Genomic DNA, 19,825 nt, shown 5'->3' on the forward strand with positions numbered 1-19,825 from the left:
ACCCTTCACCTTTTGTTTTGTTTTTCCAGCTTTATGACTTCATTAACTTGTATTTATTTGCATGTGATTGCCAAGTATTTAACCAGATGGCTGTATTTTCTCCTCTAGGGAGATCCGGCACTCACAGCAACTTTTAGCATTGTCTCTTGTAGATGTGAGCCAAACAGCCTTCTTGAAATGCCAGCCATGAAGAGTGGTTCACTCAGTGGAGCGTTCTGAGTAAAGATACATAAGTGTGTGCTGTGTGTCAGCCTTGTTTCCGACTCTAATAGGCAAATATTTGGCACCTCCAAAACTCAGGCATGATGATCGTCCCACTGAGGTGTTTCTTACCTCATCTTTATACTCTTTTAGGAGGAAGGTGAAGAAGCTACCTCTTTATACCCAAGAGGTGTAGTCTGTCTGAAATTTGCTATTTTATTTTAGTTTGTTGTGTTTATTTAGTATTTCCAGTTTAACAAGCATTTAATTGGTGTAATACATTGTCACAACAAATGCTCTCCTGCACTGAAATTCTAACAAGTTGTAATAAAAAAAAATTAAGGTCTTATATATATAATAAATGTTCATAAATGTACCAAGCAAACACGTACATAAATATATAAACCACATACCTGAAGCAGCACACAAACAGTCCTGAAACCATTTTGACTCCCATACGGACCAAATGTTTCTCTGCAAGGAGGGAGGGGGTGAGGGAACCTTCCCATTGTCTCAGGAATTAAGTGATTACCATCTCAAAGGAATGGCCATACTACCAGGAAAGGCAATCAGATAAGGCATAATCAGATAACCTAGCAGACAGGAGATAAACACTCAGATTTCTGTTGTAGACCGCCTTTTCTGTGATGTAGGTATGATGTATCTGGGGTGGTGGTCTTGGGCTACACCCCTTTGGTAATGTATGTTTGATGTTTCTGGGGGTGGTCTTGGACTTCAGGGTGGGCAATTTAAATGTCTATATAAGGGCAGGCACACCTTTGTTCTGGGTCCCCCTCCAATCTCCTGTGTGTGAGGGGAGCACCCTGTTGCAACAGCTCTAATAAAGATCAGGCTTACTAGCTGCTTTGCTTCTCAATATTTTCTGGCTGGCCTCTGTTATTTACTCCTACCGATGGAGAACCTACAAAGGACTCTATAAGGGCTCTTGTGTACCCCATAAGGGAATAAGGGCAGATTTTGTTTAATACCAATTAAAACATTCAGACAGCAGAACAATTAAAATTAAGTTTATATACAGATATTTTTATTCATTCAATTTATGAATCTTTCTGCATAAATCACACTGAAGCGATTTAACAATTAAAAAAATCAACCACAAAAGCATATTTAAAAGCAATTTCCAATCTAGTACAGACTGGAATAAAAAAAAATATCCACTTAAAGGTAAAGGTAAAGGACCCCTGGACGATTAAGTCCAGTCAAAGGCGACTACAAGGTTGCGGCGCTCATCTCGCTTTCAGGACGAGGGAGGTGGCGTTCGTGCACAGACAGTTTTCTGGGTCATGTGACCAGCATGACTAAACTGCTTCTGGCTCAACGGAACGCCATGATGGAAAACAGAGCACACGGAAACACCGTTTAGTTTCCCGCCCACAGCGGTACCTATTTATCTACTTGCACTGGCGTACTTTCGAACTGCTAGGTTGGCAGGAGCTGGGACAGAGTAACGGGAGCACCCCATCGCAGGGATTCAAACCGCCGACATTCTGATCGGCAAACTCAAGAGGTTCAGTGGTTTAGACTACAGCACCACCCTATCCACTTAAGACTTGTTGGAAAGGAAACGCCTATTAAAGGTACAGAATACAGACAGCACCTGCTTTTTAACACAAGTTCCGAATAGCAGATGTCTCTACACTAAAGGTCCAATTCTGACACTGTGCAGACCAAACCTCCCGAATGGGCGACGATGTGCGGGATGCCTTCTCCTGCAGCATGCAGTGACCAGTTTTGTTTGTATAAGAGAGATGAAGTTTAGCTGTCCTGGTCCCAAACTGTACAGAGCTTTATTCACCAGCACTACCACCTTGGATTTAGCCTAGGAAGTAACTGGCAGTCGGTGTAATTCCTTCAGCAGCGACATTAATATTGTTGCGCACTACCCCAATCTCCAATTGGTGCCAGATTCCAGGGCTTCCAGGCGCTTACCTCGGATTTGATTTCCTTGGGATGAGGGGCAGCAGAGACCGCAAGGTCTTTAGGATATAGGTCTTATTTACAACCTGAGCCTACGTTGGAGGGGCTCACAGCATTAACACCCCAAGAGGATCTTCTCCCAGGGCCAGATTTCGATGAAGAGAGGCCCTAGGCTACTCCACTTGTGCAGCCCCTCCCAATCCCCCACCTTTTTTTGCAAAGGGAAAAGCCCTGTTTTTTTGAGGATCAGCTAAAAGTTTTGCAGCTTTTTTGCAAAGGGGGAAAAGCAAAGCTCCTTTTGCAAAGGGGGAAAAGCCCCGTTTTTTATGGGGTTCAACTCACATTTCTGAAAAATCTTAAGGAAAGGGAGCCGTTTCAACAGTTTCCATGCAGAAAATCTAATCAGCCAGTCACATGTCGCTGGGGAAACAAACAACCTCCCTCTGCAGCACATTCAACAATGGAGGCCTGGGCAAGGGGGCTGGGCGAAAGGACTCTTATCTCTCTCCTGATCTCTTGCTGATCAGCTGCTAAGCGGGGTCCTTTCAACACCCCCTTTTCTCTTTGTAATAAAAAAGCATGGTCTGCTTTTGGCCCCTGGGCAATTCGGCTCCAGGGACCACCATTCGCCCCATAAGACGCACAGATATTTCCCCTTACTTCCTAGGAGGAAAAAAGTGTGTTTTACGGAGTGAAAAATACGGTAATCTGTGGGGTTTCAGACATGTGGTTTATATATACAGTTATGAACATTTAATTTTTTATATATGACCTTAAAATTCTTATAAGAGTTTACAAATCATATTGCCTGGGAAGTGTAAACAATATGATTATGATTACCTGACAGTGTGGCACTTTTAGAATCTACTTTATGTTCTCATTAAACAGTTTTAAAATACATATTAAGAAGTAAACTACAACCATCAAATAAAGTAAGACTATAAATTTTGTTGTTTTTTTAGCTTTTCTCATAGCAAAAATGATCCAAAACTTCGTCAAAATTTGTTTGTCTAAGTTTGTCACTTTCTAAAGGCAATTGGGCCAAATTGGACCCTGCGGGCCGCTCCCAAGGGGGCCCCCCGCACCAAGGCAATCTAGTTGGATTTTATTTATATCTCTAAGATTTTGCAGAATTTGGCTGTGAACTAGGGCTCCACAAAAAAAAAATTCAAGTTGGGCCCCAGAGTTTCAAATTGGGCCCCACTGACTTGCCCTGAGTTTCATAGTTGCTGGGCACGAATTGCCCTGCCCTCGTATGGTCTTGGGTTTGCAATTTGGGGAGAGGGGAGACAGCCCGCTAGGGGTGGGTGGGCTAGGGAGGCCCCCTAGATTTAGAGGCCCTAGGCTTCAGCCTACTTAGCCTATACATAAATCTGGCCCTGTCTTCTCCCATAGCCACAGCCTTGGATTCAAGCAGAAATCAAGCACGGTTCTCACTCTCTGGCTTCTGCCTGCTCCTAGCCCGGCTCTCTCCCACATTTCTCCTCCTTCCCACTCACTACCAGCCAGGGAGGGAGGGTGCGTCGTGTGCTGGACCCCATTTGCCCCCTGGCATGCAGCTGCCAAGCTGAAGGTTAAAACCACACTGGCACAGACTACAACGAACAAAAAAAAGCTCATGTAAGTCCCAGTGAGAGATTTCACTTTCTTGGGTTCCATGATCACTGCAGATGGTGACAGCAGTCACGAAATTAGAAGACGCCTGCTTCTTGGGAGAAAAGCAATGACAAACCTAGACAGCATCTTAAAAAGCAAAGACATCACCCTGCCGACAAAGGTCCGTATAGTTAAAGCTATGGTTTTCCCAGTAGTAATGTACGGAAGTGAGAGCTGGACCATCAAGAAGGCTGATCGCCGAAGAATTGATGCTTTTGAATTATGGTGCTGGAGGAGACTCTTGAGAGTCCCACGGACTGCAAGAAGATCAAACCTATCCATTCTCAAGGAAATCGGCCCTGAGTGCTCACTGGAAGGACAGATCCTGAAGCTGAGGCTCCAATACTTTGGCCACCTCATGAGAAGAGAAGACTCCCTGGAAAAGACCCTGATGTTGGGAAAGATGGAGGGCACAAGGAGAAGGGGACGGCAGAGGATGAGATGGTTGGACAGTGTTCTCGAAGCTACTAACATGAGTTTGGCCAAACTGCGAGAGGCAGTGAAGGATAGGGGTGCCTGGCGTGCTCTGGTCCATGGGGTCACCAAGAGTCGGACACGACTGAACGACTGAACAACAACAAAGTCCCTCTTCTTTGCGTGTCACTCTACCATTTTTGCCTCTATAGCGCTTCTTCGAGTCCGTACGACGATCGCCATAGAGATGGAAAGCATCGACCAACGCATCTGATACGTAACTGTGAACGCAACGCCCCACCCCCACCCCTACGCAAGCCAATACCGGAAGTTCCACACGCATATCCTCTTCCTTTCTCTCAGCGGGAGAGGAAAAGGAAGTACGCACGCACGCACGCACAGGCTATCTTGGGCGAGGTCACGCAAGCGTAGGCCGGTGCGCGGTGCGTGCGTCTACACGCGCATGCGTCGTTGTCGACGGCGACGGCGGCCATCATGGCGGTGTGTGGCGCGGCGGCTGCAGCAGGAGGCGGCGGAGGGCGCTGGTATTTCAGCCGAGAGCAGCTAGCGCGCAGCCCTTCCCGGCGCGCGGGGCTCGATCCAGACAAGGAGCTGTCGTACCGGCAGCAGGCAGCCAACCTGCTTCAGGATATGGGCCAGCGCCTGACTGTGTATCCATCGGGAGACTAGGCCGCGGCAACTCGAGCTGGGGCTGGGTTGAGCAGGGTGGGGGAAGCGCGCTTGGGCCGCTGGGCGAACTAGGCCTAGCCGGGGCTGAAGCCTGTGGGGCGAGAGACCAAGCCAGGGGCCTTGAGGTGGTTCGCGGCCGGCTTAGAACCGGGCACGTTATTAGGCCGCGTCTTACAAAGATCGCGCGTTGTCCGGTAGCGTGTGGGAGTTCGGACGCGTTTACGGTTGGCCGCGGAGGGTCGACTCCGCGATGGGGAGAAGGGTGGACGAGAACTAGGTGGGGTCGAGGAGAGGAGACTAGGCCCTGATCGAGCTGCAAGGCCCGACTCTTCCGTGATACAGGAAGCAGTTACTGTATTGAGCAACAACTTGGAAGGCGCACTTATTTGTTAGCAGGCCGGCTTGGCTTGTGATTGCGAATCTAAGATTTGGGCTAAATTTTAAGAGGGTTATTTGCTGGTGGGAAAAGAGGCCAATCTTGGTTCTTGTGCGTACATTTCTCTTTTGCGCAGGTTCATGCTATTTATACTTATTGCGATATATTTTTTCAAAATGCAGCCAAAGTTCCGTCAATGTTTCCTTTATTAGGTTTCTTGATTATGGAAGAGTAAATGTTGGTGAGTCCCTTAGCAATGCTTTAAAGCTTGGTTCTGATTTCAAAGATGTGATTTAGCCTGGAAAATTAACGTGTGTGGATGTGTGTTTGGATGTGTGTTCAGAGAGAGGGCCTATTTACTGTCAGTACAATCCTAGCCAGGTCTACTAGGAAATGAGTCCTATTGTGTTTAGTGGGGCTTATTCCTAGATAAGTGGTGTTATGACTGTAGCCTTAGTATAGTGAGTTTACTTAAAGGTCATATGGTGCTTAGTGTAATTCCATGCATGTTTATTTGGAAGTCCCATTGGTGCTTACTCTTGGTAAGAGCATTGCAGCCCAAGATTGTTTTAGCATTTATTGGTGTTGAACTTCCTGTGTAAGCCTGCATCTGAAGGATAAGTGTGCTAATCATTTTGTAGACATCTGGGATTTGTTAATGTGTGATGTATGTTACCTCAAAAACATTGATTCACATCAGTGTGTGTTGTGAAGATTGGAATACATGGAGCAGTGCAGTCCCTTAAAAACTACAATTTGCAGATAACCCTTTTAAAATATGCTTGGAAAGCCTTTGTCTGCTTTTCCCTTAACCACAAGCTACTAGTTCCCAACTGACTATCAATACAGCTATTGTCTACATGCATCGGTTCTACATGGTTCAATCTTTTACTCAATTTCATCGAAATGTAAGTTTTTATTATTATTATTATTATTATTATTATTATTATTTATTAATACCCCTCCTATCTGACTGGGTTTCTCCAGCCACTCTGGGTGGCTTCCAACAAAGATTAAAAATACATTTGTATCACTGGTATTATTACTTTTTCTTTGTTAGAATTGTGCATAGCTATGTTTCATATTCTACCTTATCCCCAGCAGATTTAAGAGAAAGAGGGTGTGTGCTGAGTATTGTGGTGGAAATCGTTAAAGGTTTCATTCTATGTCACATTTTTCAGAAATTGATTCCAAATAATTTATTATGAAGAGTGTATGAGAGCGGGGATAATCTCTCTATTAAACATTTGATCTCATTTTTCTGATCTAAAAATACATTTAAGGTCTCTAGCAATTATACATAAAGAAGAACAGAACATGAACAGATTCATTTTGTGTTCACTAGTTCACACCAATAGTTAAACAATAAGATAATAGAAGAGTCAAATGTAATGGGAACAGCAATAGCAAATCCATGAATGAACTTAGAGGTATCACCTAGTCCTAGGTCAAATGCTTATAGGAACAATACCATTTTGGTGATGTGCATAAAGACAAAGAAGAGGAGAGGAAGGCAACACATTTTAAAACTTGGATGCTGTAACTAACAGGGCACTCATTCCATATGAAACTGGATGGTTTTAACCTAGGTTTCTGTTTCAATAGACATGTATCAAGTTTTGGACTCTTTGGTGATCAAGGTAGTTCCTAAATTGATCATCAACTTATCAGTGGTCTTCACTTAAGGATCAGCAGTAGAATGCCCCAGAAAAACTTGAAAACTTACCCCACAGTTCCTTGTAGAAGTTGTTCATTTTTGTAACTTAGTTTTCCTGTGATGGTAAGACCTGGAGGCATAATGTTTTTAAGGGAAAAAATAAGCTTATAATTCCCAGAAACCATCCTCTGCTTTAAATTATAGCTTCTACTTGCATATTTTGTGCATTGTGAAGACCCAGGTAGTTATATCCCAAATTAGCACTGGATGTCTACTGTTTAACAGCTTTCATATTATAGCATGGGATTTATACAATCCAATATGTTCTGCAGGTTATGATGCCTTGCCAAATGAATCTTTTAATGTTTGTGTATACATTCTCTGGACTTTTTGAGACCAAGGATGTTTGCTGCCATTTGAAAGAGGATGGTGCATTTATATTTATTTTCTCTGTAAAGTCTGTAGCGCCAGCTGCCCTTTTCCTGGCAGCCAAGGTGGAGGAGCAACCTCGAAAACTGGAGCATGTCATCAAGGTCGCTCATGCCTGTCTACATCCTCAAGAGGCTCTTCCAGATACCAGGAGTGAGGTAAGTAACTGAATACCTGTGAAACATATACAGTGCTCAACAAGTGAGGGAGGGGAAAGGACAAATCCTGGCAGTGCAAGTCCCCTGTGCTTCATTGGATCTAGAGTGCTGCAGCTTTGTTGGAGTATTATCTGAACAATAGTAATTAGTTCTTGAATATTGCTGGTGCATAGTACAGAAAGCTCTGGGTTTTTGTAAGCCAAATAGCTTGTCTGTCCTGTGTGTTCCTGCTAGAGTGTTGTGAATTAAAGACAGATGTGTAGCACTGTTTGTATTAATGGGTGGATGTTGCCTGCCAGGATACCCTCTTATGGTGACACAGAAAACGTTTGAAATTCATTCCTGTCACTGCCATTCAAACAGGAGGATTGTTAAGCATATTGTTTTACATCTCACCACAGCCCTTCCTGACAGGACCAGCACATCTAACCTTTCCAACAAGGGGGAAGCTTTATTCTGAAGCCAAATTGAAGGAAAGGGCCAATTTTTAACACACACTGATAACTTCATGGCAGTTGAAGCCATTATGGAATCAAGAGCAGCCTCTTGAGCAAGCATTGTGTCTATTGGGCACTTAACTTTTTTTCCTGGGAATGGGATGCTTGTGCCAATTCTCTCCAGCATTGAATATGATAAAGATTCCCCCTTGATATTTTTTTGCCTCCCCAAGAGAGTGTTAGAAATATGCAGGCTTGATACAGAGTGCCTCATCACAAGTAACCTGCCTGTCCTCTCAACCCCAGGCTTACCTGCAACAAGCCCAAGACCTGGTCATTCTAGAGAGCATAATACTGCAGACCCTGGGTAAGTTTTTCCAAGCGGACGGGCTGCTTCATGAATCTCAGACCCAGGAAAGTTCCGCAGAGTGGAGAGTCTAATCCCAGTCTTCTTCACAGCTGGAGGGCAGAGGCACAGCTGGCCAGTGTGGGAGAGCATCAGTCCAGGCGACAAACCTCACAATTTATGACTTGTTTGATATGTTTTGTTTAGGGTGAATTTATTGACATTCTTGTAAACCAATGTGAATGCAAAAATTGGTTTAGGTTCTTTTTCAACAGGATTTATATTGTTCAGGTTCCATGCAGTGTACTCTGGATTGAAGGCTTAGCAACATGACAGCCTATTGTTCCAATTGTATGATTAGCTTGGTAATGCAGGGTGGGAATTGGATAACCAGACAAACTGACATGAATTGTTTATGTTGAGCTTTTGCTACTTTGTATCTAATTCAAACAGGTTTTTTTGATAGCTGAAACAATATTATTTCTATGCGTTGGTAACCTCTTGGCTTACAGATACTGTCTCACTGTAATTAGATGAATTACATATACAGTATGCTTGTTATATGCAGATATTTCAAACACCTTTTTTGAAAACACCTCAGAGGTTTTCTTACAATCAAGTGGTATATAAATTTTAGTCCCCTGTGTACAAAGAAGTTATCATCTTCAAGGGACACAACAAAATTATTCCAGTAACACTTTCATCAAAGAACATTGCAGAGGAAGAACTTGCTTAACTTAATTATTGCTGGTAGTAGTTACTGTCTGGCACAAGGCAAGGCTTCAAATAAATATTTTTTATTGTCTTTCCTGAGCCATTGCCCATTGGGACTTCTCAGACCAACCCATAGCTGGGCCAAACATTTCTCCTTAAAAGAAACCATTTAAAAACTAGGTTTATACTCAGTGAGCATCTGTTGCTTAAGAGGAAAACATTGCTTGTTGGTGTTTGGAGTGACAGGAAAAGCCCTCTTCCAGTAGATTGTAGAATTTTCTTTTCCTGTTGTTTTAATACAGGTTAGTTTTCTGATTTAGAATGCTCAGTTGTATTTTAGTATATTTGCAGCAAAGAATATGGTTGCCTTAGAAGCTAGACGTTTCTGTCATTTTCTTGTGCTGGATAACAGATTCATTTGAACCTAGGAAGATATTGTGCTTTCTTCTTGCTTGCAACTGAACACACAGCATGGGCTTTAATGGGGAAGAATGAGCAATCTCCTTGCCTCCCAGGATCCAGAGGCATCTGTGGTATGTAGAACCACAAGTAAGTTATATCCATGACCTAACTGTCACCTGTTTTTCTTCCAGGGTTTGAGATCACCATAGATCATCCTCACACTCATGTGGTGAAATGCACACAGCTAGTGCGAGGTAAGCAATGATTCAACACTGCTGTGATTCCGGCATAGCACTTATGATACTTTCACACAGAAATGGTTGGGTTTCTTAGCCGACAAATTGTTTCTTGGTCAAAGGAACAAGTAAAATAGACGGAGAGGGTGTTGCTATACTAAAAATTCACCCCTTACCCTGGCTTAATATGGTGGTAATGAGTTGGATACAAACTTTCAGAGTATGGCAGTATTAAAGTGGGCATTTGCAGCTGATGAGTATATATATATATATATATATATATATATATATATATATATATATATAATCAAAGTAAATTCAATATGCTGAGCTCTTTCCCAATAGAAACATATTGTTGTATATTAAAGAGGTGCTTTGCAGCGCTAACATGTGGTTTTCCTTTTTTCTTTCAGCCAGCAAGGATCTGGCACAGACATCCTACTTTATGGCTACCAACAGGTACATTTTGAAGGCTCACTTTTATTAGCTTTTTTATTTGGGAATGTAGTTCTTGACAATTGCAGTAGAACATCCTTCTAAACTTACAGAAGAAATGCTTTATTGCGCATTTGAATATCAGGGCAGTACATGTCTTAATTTAGAATAAATTAAAGTTTTGTTCTGAAGAAATCTCCTAGAAAATAAGTTGACAATGCTACTAGCCCATGTTTGTGGCCTAAACCGAAAAATAAACAGCTTTGGTAGCATTTTCCTGCCTGGTTACCCTGAAACAATTCTTGCTTGCCATAGGTGGCTGACTATTTATAATTCCAGGCTAAAATTGCTTTGCTACTAAGTGTGGATCAGACTGGATCTTTCTATCTTTCTATCTAGAAGTCAGTGAACACTTAGCAGCATTCATCTGAGATGAAAAGAATTAGATTTTCTTTGGAAGAAGCTAAATTGTTGGCTTGAGTTGGCTTTTTTCAATCTAGAATTCTCCAGAAGAGATGCTTCTTCAGTATTTGAACCCTGCAACACTGTTGAAATCACTTTTTGGAAATATATTGTGTGCAAAGGCTGCCGTTCTATAGATTTTATATTTCATGTTTAGATTTTGTTCTGATAACCATTGCTCAGTTTAGTACTCTTCTTGACAGTGTTTCAGACACTCATACAAACTAGTTTTCTCTGAATTCAGATGTGGCCTGGTATATGCAGCTGTTTAAATGTTTCAGCTTTGTACTTCATGGAGGAATTTTGTGTCTAATACAGCAGTCAGCATCCTGAGGATTTTACTATTTTTTAAAGTAGGGCATATAGAAGCTTGGTGATATGTTGTGCCTTGTGAAATTTCAGAAGCCAGAGAGTAGATACATAGGCCTTCCTGTGACCAATTAATGGGGTTTGAGTTCTCTTTCTAATTTCTTGCTTCTTTCTCATTGACTTGTAGGAACTGAATTTTTAAAATGCAAAATAACATAATGTAGATTTGCTTATTTGGGTTACCTTGTTGCAGAGTATATAGTCAGCTGATGTGTAATATGCAAATAGTATTAATTCTGCTGAAGATTTATTTAGAAGGAGGGGGATGGAATGGTCTTGAGGCCTCATCCTTCTCAAAACGCTGCTTGCAAGTCCCATCACCACAGCACTTGCTTCTTCCTCTGCACCTTTTTTTCATCCCTGGCAACTGGTGTACGGGAGGGAAAGAGCAGCTGGCACCATCTCCCAAGGACCACTTTTGTCCCAGCAGACACCATTTACAAATCAATGCTTTGCCCTGTAGTGTATCTCCAGAAGAGTTTGTTGGGATAGAAATGTACCATGAGTAAAGTAGTATCTTGTCATCTTGCCAGCATCTCTTTGTTATCAGGCTTCTGGAGCCAATTCCTATTAGGTTGTTGTCATGCAAGATGATTTGATGCTCTGTGGAATTGGCCAAAGCTTAAAGGGAACTACAGTTTGTCTAAGGCACAACTGTTTGACTGTTGGCTTTTGGGTCTGATGCAAAAATCTACTGCCATCACTGATCAGATTGTCATATCTGGTGAATAAAATTCCTTTGAAAAAGAGCCAAGTAGCCCAAATCTCTTGAGATTGTTCTCTGGTGCTATTGGATAATCCAGCCCTGTGGAACCCCAAAATAGTAACTTCAAATGCAGCATTTTCCCGTTGCCTGTCCTGTTGGCCATATGGGGGTCCTGGAGCTCCAGGCTGACGGGAGCTCCTGGAAAACCTCGTGGAAGAAGGCTGAAACAATGTTGTTTTAAGCAGGGCTGGCTGGACCATGCAGGATGATTAAAGCTTTTAAAGCTGAGGGATGCTCACTTCTTGCAGTGTCTGTCCAGCGGGCGGTTGTGTGTGCTGCTGCCGTTCAGGCTTGGGAGCTTACAGCTTTCTGTTTCTCTCTCCCTGCTGGTGATGTCAGCCTTCACCTAACCACCTTCAGCCTGCAGTACACCCCTCCCGTTGTGGCCTGCGTCTGCATCCACTTGGCCTGTAAGTGGTCCAACTGGGAGATCCCAGTCTCCATGGACGGGAAGCACTGGTGGGAGTACGTTGATGGCACTGTAACTCTGGAACTCTTGGATGGTAAGTTTGGAGCAAGGTCAAATACATTCCCATGCACAATGAGGTATTTTGTTACCTTGATATCTTACTTCTAAGGGACATTCTCACCAAGGTTTCCAGCATGGCAATAAAAAATTAAGTGGGATTAATTTGATAACTTGAGCCAGTATTATTAGTCCCAGGACTGCTCCATCTGTTGCTGGCAAGGGCAGAAGTTAAAGCACCCTTTGGGTTCTGGCTTGTAAATTCCACGCCTCTTACTACCTGGTGTTCTTGTGTTTATCTTGCAGAACTTACTCATGAATTCCTGCAGATCCTTGAGAAAACTCCTAACCGGCTGAAACGAATCAGGAATTGGCGGGTAAGTTCTTCTGCACACTCTGAGCATGACTTGGCAAAGTTGTGTGCGCTCTTCAATTTGATAAGTAATGCAGAAAGATACGTATAATAAAGACCATGCAGAGAGAGAAGTATAAGCATGCATGTAATAAACATCATCTGGCCGTGAGGAGATGAATTTTCAAGAGGTGTATGCTTCTCTACATACACACTTATATATTTTTCTGAATTGTCCAAAGGTTTCATCAGACAGGAAGCTGGGGTGTATAGACCCCCTTACTGCAGCATTCTCCTAGAATAGAATTTTCTAAATTGGGAGGATCAAATGTTGTATGCTGTTGAAATGCAATGTATTCTATTTTCTTGCAAGACAATTTGTGAATGAAAAAATTGTTTATGGAAATTGCATAACAGGGCAGCTGCAACAAAACAGGGCAGCTCGCTTCTTTCTTTCTTTCTTTTCTTTCTTCTTTCTTTCTTTCTTTCTTTCTTTCTTCTTTCTTTCTTTCTTTCTCTTCTTTCTTCTTCTTTCTTTCTTCTTTCTTTCTTTCTTTCTGAAGGGAGATCTGGCATTCTAAAGTTGGTACTGCTTTTGTTTTTTCCCCTAGGCCTGCCAGGCAGCCAGGAAATCAAAGACTGATGATCAAGGTGATGATGATTGCCTCTCAGAACAGACCATTCTCAGCATGATCTCCAGAAGCTCCTCTGACACAACCATTGCAGGTCTGATGAGCATGTCTACTTCCTCAACTGCTGGAGGCCTTGCTTCGCTTTCAGCTGCAGCAGGCGACTCTCCAGGGGACCTTGGCACAGATGTGATGTCAGCAGACAGCTGGATGGCTCCACACCCGTCACATAAATTGGAGGTCAGCCATAGGGCCAGTGAAATGTCTACCAGCACAGATCATCCACATCTCGATAACAGTAGTGGCCCTCTCTAAGCAGAGCATTAAAAGTGCACCATTGGCAAAAGTATCATTAAAGGAGTATCGTGCCAAACATGCTGAAGAACTAGCTGCACAGAAACGTGAGCTGGAAAACATGGAGGCAAATGTACGTTCTCAATACGCCTATGCTGCTCAGAACCTGCTTGTGCAACAGCAGCGGGAACGGATGTGCAGCAGCAAGAGAATAACCCATCTCCCATCATTCTGAAAATCCCATTGGGTGGCAACTCTGATGGTTCTGACCGGCTCCCAACTGAAAAGCCTGATAAGACCTCATCTGCCCTTAAAGTTCGGCTGACTGCACCAGGGGACAAACCTGCTGTCTCTTCCTCCAAACCGGAGGAAATAAAAATGCGCATCAAGGTGCCGACTCTGTCAGAACGGCCGGGCTCTTCTGATGAAAGTAGCGGCAAGAGCCGAGGAGAGCACAAGGAAAAAACATAAGGTCCATTCTTCTAACCACCACCCACAACCACCATTCTCACAAACATTCACATGCGCAACCTGTTGCCAGCACCAAGCGGCCAGTGGACTCCAAGCATGGCAACCAAAGTGGCATTGCATCCCATAAAGGATTTGTCCCAATTTGTTCCTTCCGCAAGAGACCACTTTCTGAGGAGGCCTCAGCTGTGGCACATGAACATCAGCCGAAAATCAGCAAGAATTCAAAAGGGCCCCCCATGCCGTTTCCCTTTCCCCAGCACCCTGGGCATAGCTTGGATGCAGCTGGTCTCCCTTTTGTCCAGGGCAGCAAAACCAGAGGGGGTCCTGGCAAACTGGACAAGAGCACTGCCGGAGCCAATGGGCATAACATGAACCAGGCCATTGATTACCAGGATACAGTGAACATGCTGCACTCCTTGCTCAGCGCACAGGGGATGCAACCCACCCAGCCTCCACCTTTGACTTGTTACATTCATATGGCGAGTACTTTGAACCCCAGGGCTGCTGCAAGTGTGGATATAAACCACGGCCGCCCCCTCTACCTTCAGAACCTCCCCCTCCCCTGCCGCCTCTCCCCAAGTGATTCCCGTTTTTAACTACTGAGGTTGGGCTGCCCTCTGATGAGGGCATGTTGCTCGTAGTGATCTCCACTGCCTGTGTGAATGCCCGAACCCCTTTTTAAAACTATTTTATTATTGGTAGAGAATGTGGAGCCCTTGAAGCTGTGAAAAGATGCACCCATCTTTCTCCATGTGCTTCCCCCACCCCCTCCAGTCCTCCTGGAAAGAAATGGGGATGTTTCCTGTCAGACTGATTTGAAGGTCATGAACCAACAGGAGATGGCATAGGGCTATTTAAAATTGTTGCAGTCTTTCTCCTAAAAGACATTTAAAATAATTTAAAATAAGTTATATATGTTCTTAGTGTGATTTTATTTTTCTAAGGTGGACAAAGGAAGGGGATTACAGCAGAAACTGAAACGAAGGCAGGGCTCATAGACTCTGCTCGCTCCTTAAGTGTTGCTTGTCCTGGTGGAAGTTGCTTCCCTCTGAATGGAGGCAGTGAAGGTTTGATAGGATGAAAAGGCATGAAACTCTCTGAGGAAGGCTAATGAACATTAACCAGCAAGCATAATGGTTGGGTAGGGGGTGGAGTTCCCCCTCACTTTCTCCCTACTGTGGCTTTTGGTTGCTCACCAGTGAGTGTGGAGGACAGATGGCAGACCCCGTATTTCCAAGAAACTTTGGAAACAGCAAGTGTGTGTTTTAGTTCTGGCTTGTCCAGCCCTTCCTGCTGAGCGGGAAGGATGTGGGAACGTGGCTTCCTTAACCTTTCACTTCCTGCCTTGACCCACATTGCTTCCATTCGGGTGCCCTGCTACTGTGTGTCCCACCAAGCATAAGGCATTGAAAATAATTTTGATGGGACTGCGTTATAAAGGTGGTCAGGACTGTGTGTTCCTGCAGGAACTCTTTTGAGGGTGCCTTCAAAAAAGAGGGTCTTTGCAGCAACGTATCTGGGAAGTGGGGGTTAGTTTTGGGAAGAGGAGCAGGAAGGGAGGCAGAAAGTCAATGTGAATGTTAGAACAGTAATCGTGATTCTGGGATGCTTAAATTGTACTTAAACTGCATTATGGGATACGAGATTTTCATATTTGCTAGAAGCAGAAAAGGCTTTTCAGACAGCAGTGAGGTGGAATCAGGCATATTTGGAGAATAGAGGAGTGAAAAGAGCTGTTAAAACCTAGATGAATTAATGGGAACTTGCTTGTCTCCTCATTTAATGATGTCTGCCGACAATATAAACCTATGGCCAGTTTTACTGTGTCCCTGACTTTGAGGTCTACAGGAAATGTGGGAACTGACCCTGTGTAAGTTGATTCAGAGAGGTATTCCAGCCCTATGGTTTGTATAGCAAAAGGCATAACATTCTGACCTGATCTCCAGTACTGTGTTAAAGTTAAATGGGGTTATTCTTTTTAAAAGTGGCCATATATTTAGTGTTTCTGTAGAGACATCTGAGTGCTTGTTCATTTGACAGGATTCAGCCTTGGTTTGTCGCATCATAACAATTGGACTGAACTCTGGGTTGGTACTCATAAATCCTGGCTTTGCTGTCCTTGTGAATATACATTTCCTAGTTCAGCAAAGTATTTCAGGGCATTCCCACTGCTCTGAAGAAACTTCCAAATTAAAATCTGGAGGATTGTGTGGTGTAAAGCATTGTGGTTTTCTTAGCTGGAATGGAATGCTTTGACTAATACATATCAATTGAAATCTATTCCAGTGTGTTAATAGCAACTAAAAGTTGTGAACAAACAAGGCTAGCAATGGCCTATGTCTGCAGTCTCATGTGAGAAAAGTTTAATTGCTGCTGGTTAGATAGAGTGTATCATGTTTAAAACAACAAAAGACACTCATCTGTGGGTATCTGTTTGGTTTTTATTGAAGTGTTTCTCTTATTTGGAACAATAACTATTTCCCACCACCTCTTAATTTCTAAGCAATGGTGTCTCAGCTGTTGATGGTCACAAACTTTGGCTCTGGTTTCACATAATCTTTCAGAAACTTTCTAATTCCCAGCTCATATTATTACTATTCTAAGTTTCAATAAATGTACTGTCTCACAATTTTGTCTGTTCTTCTATATTTTAACAGTTGCAAACTGCCTTTTTGGACACAATCCAATATTATATACGACAGAGAAGTCTGTACAGAAGCATTGGGGAAAGAACCTGTGCATATCATAGTTCTGGATCCAGGACTCATTTTATCCTTCCTCCTCTGCCTGTGGCTCTAATTTTTTACACTGGGATTTTACCTATCTTTAAAAGCTTTTCACTGCACCAGTTTTCTGCTTACAGCAGACAGAGGGAAGTAGCCATGCTGGGCAAATGATTCCCTCCCCCCAAGCAGTAGCAAGTAGCACAGAACCATTTTCACAAGTAGGTAAGCCACTTTGTAAGCTCATTGGAACTCATCCGTTCAAGCTGCATATAGATAAAATAGTGTGGAAGATAAAAAAAGATGTTGCTGGGCATGGGGAAAAGCCAGAGGTCTGCCATTTGCAATAGTCTTTTAATATCTCAAAAGAATACAGTCGTACCTTGGTTCTCAAACGCCTTGGTACTTGTACGTTTTGGCTCCCAAACGCTGCAAACCCAGAAGTAAGTGTTCTGGTTTTCAAACGTTTTTTGGAAGCCGAACGCCCAACGTGGCTTCCGATTGAGTGCAGGAAGCTCCTGCAGCCAATCAGAAGCTGTGCCTTGGTTTTTCAAATGTTTTCGGAAGTCGAAACAGACTTGCAGATGGATTACGTTTGAGAACCAAAGTACAACTAGATTTTTTTTTCAGGTGATCATTTGTCAACTGCTATTCTGCGCAACCTGTGTTACATTTGTGGGGCTTGCTGAAGGTTTTTGTGTGAGCCTCATTTAAATGAGTGACAGTTGCACTGGAGTGATGCCTACTTGATAAGCTCACTACATCTTTGAACTGGGTGTTCTAACAATATTCTTGCCTCGGGCAGCTTGGTGCGACAGGTATGCACTAATGTTCAGTAGCCCATCATTTGTATATTATACATCCCTTATACTCGATGCATTCACTCTTTTATTCATTCACAAATATGTAATGAGCATTTCAGAAATAAGCTATGCAAATCAAAAGTACTAAGTAGCTTTTTTTCTTGGTTACCTCGGTTATATATTAGGAGGAAGCAACTTAAAGTTGGCACTTGTTTCCACTGAGTTATTGCCAGGACTTGCATATATTTAGATCAGTGAAGAGGAACTTGTGGCTCTCCAGAGGTTGCTAGATTCCAAATCCAATCAGCTCCAGCCCTCATGGTCAGTGGTTAGGGATGATGGGACTCGTAGTTCAATGGCATATGGGGAGCCAAAATTCCTACTCCTGAATTATGCCTAAAATAAATTAAAACTCCATTCCTAGGCAATCTAAATTCTACACAAAGGAAAAGTCTGAATAAATTATGCAAATTTAGCAACCTTCTGTTATTCCTCGCTGCAAAATTCTGGTTCTGCTGGGCAATGAACTCTGCAGGGCACTGGTGCTCCACCCCACAACCATTGGCTTACATGTTTTCAGCAGGTATGGCCTATGCATTTTCAAGCACAACATACTTCTGCAGCCATAAGGGCTAGAACCTACTTTATTAATGAAAGCTTAGATTTCCATAGAACCTTAATTGTGCTTAGTTTTCTCCCTCTGACCCCGCTAGAATTGCAGCATGCAGAGCTAGTTCCTCATCCTGTGTGTGCGCGTGCACGCACGCTGCTTAAATATGTAGGCAAGTTTGCTTTAGATTTGTAAATAATGATATAGGTATACTAATGAAAGTTGCATGTAATGCCATGATAGTATCAACTGCAAATTCAGTAACACTTCTGCTAGGAAGCAATCCTACAGTGGTGGAAGCCTGCCTATATTGCCAGAGACTGAACTATTATGCTTACCGGTATTTGTTGCTTTAGGCCAGAGGTGGCCATCTCCCAACAGACCGTGATCTACTCAAAGAGTTAAAAACTGGGAGTGATCTACCCCCTTTTGGGGGGTTCAGGTCAAAGTTGTTGAGTTTTTTTTAGGGAGAAGGAAAACCCCATTTTTTAAGGAGTGCAGGGGAAAGTTGTTGAGCTTTTTTAGGGGAGCCAAATTTGATGAGCATCTTTGGAGGGAGCCAGTGATCTACTAGTGATCTACCAGACATCCAGTGATCTACCAGTAGATCACGACCTACCTGTGGCTGGCCATGCCTGCTTTAGGCAAACATCTCTAAGGGACTTAACAAGTAATAGTAGAATGCACAAAATAACATGAAAAATAATAAAAAGTCAAGTATAATACTGTTAGTTAAAACCATTAAAAACAACACTTTCACCACACCCCAAAAGGAAAACAGACAATTACAAATAAAAACAAATGCCTGGGGGAAGAAAGAGATTAGTTTGTCTAGTGCCCCAAAAGATGGCAATGTCAGTGCCAAGTAAGCCTCTCTTGGGAAAGCATTCCTAGATAAGGGAGCACTACTGAAGAAGCCCATTTTCTTGTTGCCGCCTCTATCGGAAGGGATATCTCTGGCCCGATAGCACTGATACATGTGCTCTGGCAGAAGTCTCCCAATATGCCAGTGGAGCTGTTCTGCCAGTGAAGGGGGTTATGGGTGGTACAGGGGGAAAGCACACTTAAACCATGTCCTACCTTTTCATTTTATGGCTATGCCCATGATAATAATGTAACTTTGCACCAATGCCCAGCGATGTAGCAACCCCCGCCGGTGCCTGGGGCAGACCAAAGTTGTTGAGGTTTTGTTTGTTTTGGTAAATTCAAAGTTTTGCCCACACACCTGCCACTTGAAGGTCATATTCCACATATCTGGTGAAATGGTCCACAAAAACGTATGCCATAATACAGAGGTAGCTAATGCAGGTGCCCTCTCAACTCCCAGCATGTGGAGAGCTATGTATGCCCTGTGGGAGATTAGCAGCCAAACCTAACAAATGCATATTCTTAAATAAAAACAAAATAAAATTCCTTCCAGTAGCACCTTAGAGACCAACTATTCTTAAACAGTTACAGGTGGGTAGCCGTGTTGGTCTGCCATAGTCAAAACAAAAAAAAACATTCTTTCCAATAGCACCTTAGAGACAAAAGTTTGTTCTTGGTATGAGCTTTCGTGTGCATGCACACTTCTTAAACAGTTAGCTTGAGGAGGGGCTAATTCCACAGAGCTGGATTGCTCAGACCATTGAAATACAATTGGTAGAGAGGACTGTGTGATGCCATTTCCCCTCTTCACCTGGAAAAGGAAAGTAATATAGTCTTTCCTGTTACAGGTAGGTTGCCCTGTTGGTCTGCCATAGTCAAAACAAAATAAAAAATAAAATTCCTTCCAGTAGCACCTTAGAGACC

General features: G+C 43.1%; 1 protein-coding gene across 1 annotated transcript; it reads left to right on the plus strand.

The window, feature by feature from the left end:
* The first annotated feature begins 4,661 nt into the window (after positions 1-4,661).
* On the plus strand, positions 4,662-14,822 carry CCNT1 (cyclin T1). Its single transcript, XM_033138127.1, is given in 14 exon segments — positions 4,662-4,880; positions 6,102-6,183; positions 7,391-7,519; positions 8,263-8,323; positions 9,610-9,672; positions 10,068-10,113; positions 12,026-12,189; positions 12,459-12,529; positions 13,116-13,436; positions 13,438-13,626; positions 13,629-13,889; positions 13,891-13,919; positions 13,921-14,345; positions 14,348-14,822. Coding segments are annotated over 14 exon segments (2,151 nt in total). The 5' UTR covers positions 4,662-4,704; the 3' UTR covers positions 14,482-14,822.
* The last annotated feature ends 5,003 nt before the right edge of the window (positions 14,823-19,825 follow it).

This window comes from Lacerta agilis, chromosome 2 (genome assembly GCF_009819535.1).
Source record: "Lacerta agilis isolate rLacAgi1 chromosome 2, rLacAgi1.pri, whole genome shotgun sequence".
Taxonomy (NCBI): Eukaryota; Metazoa; Chordata; class Lepidosauria; order Squamata; family Lacertidae; genus Lacerta; species Lacerta agilis.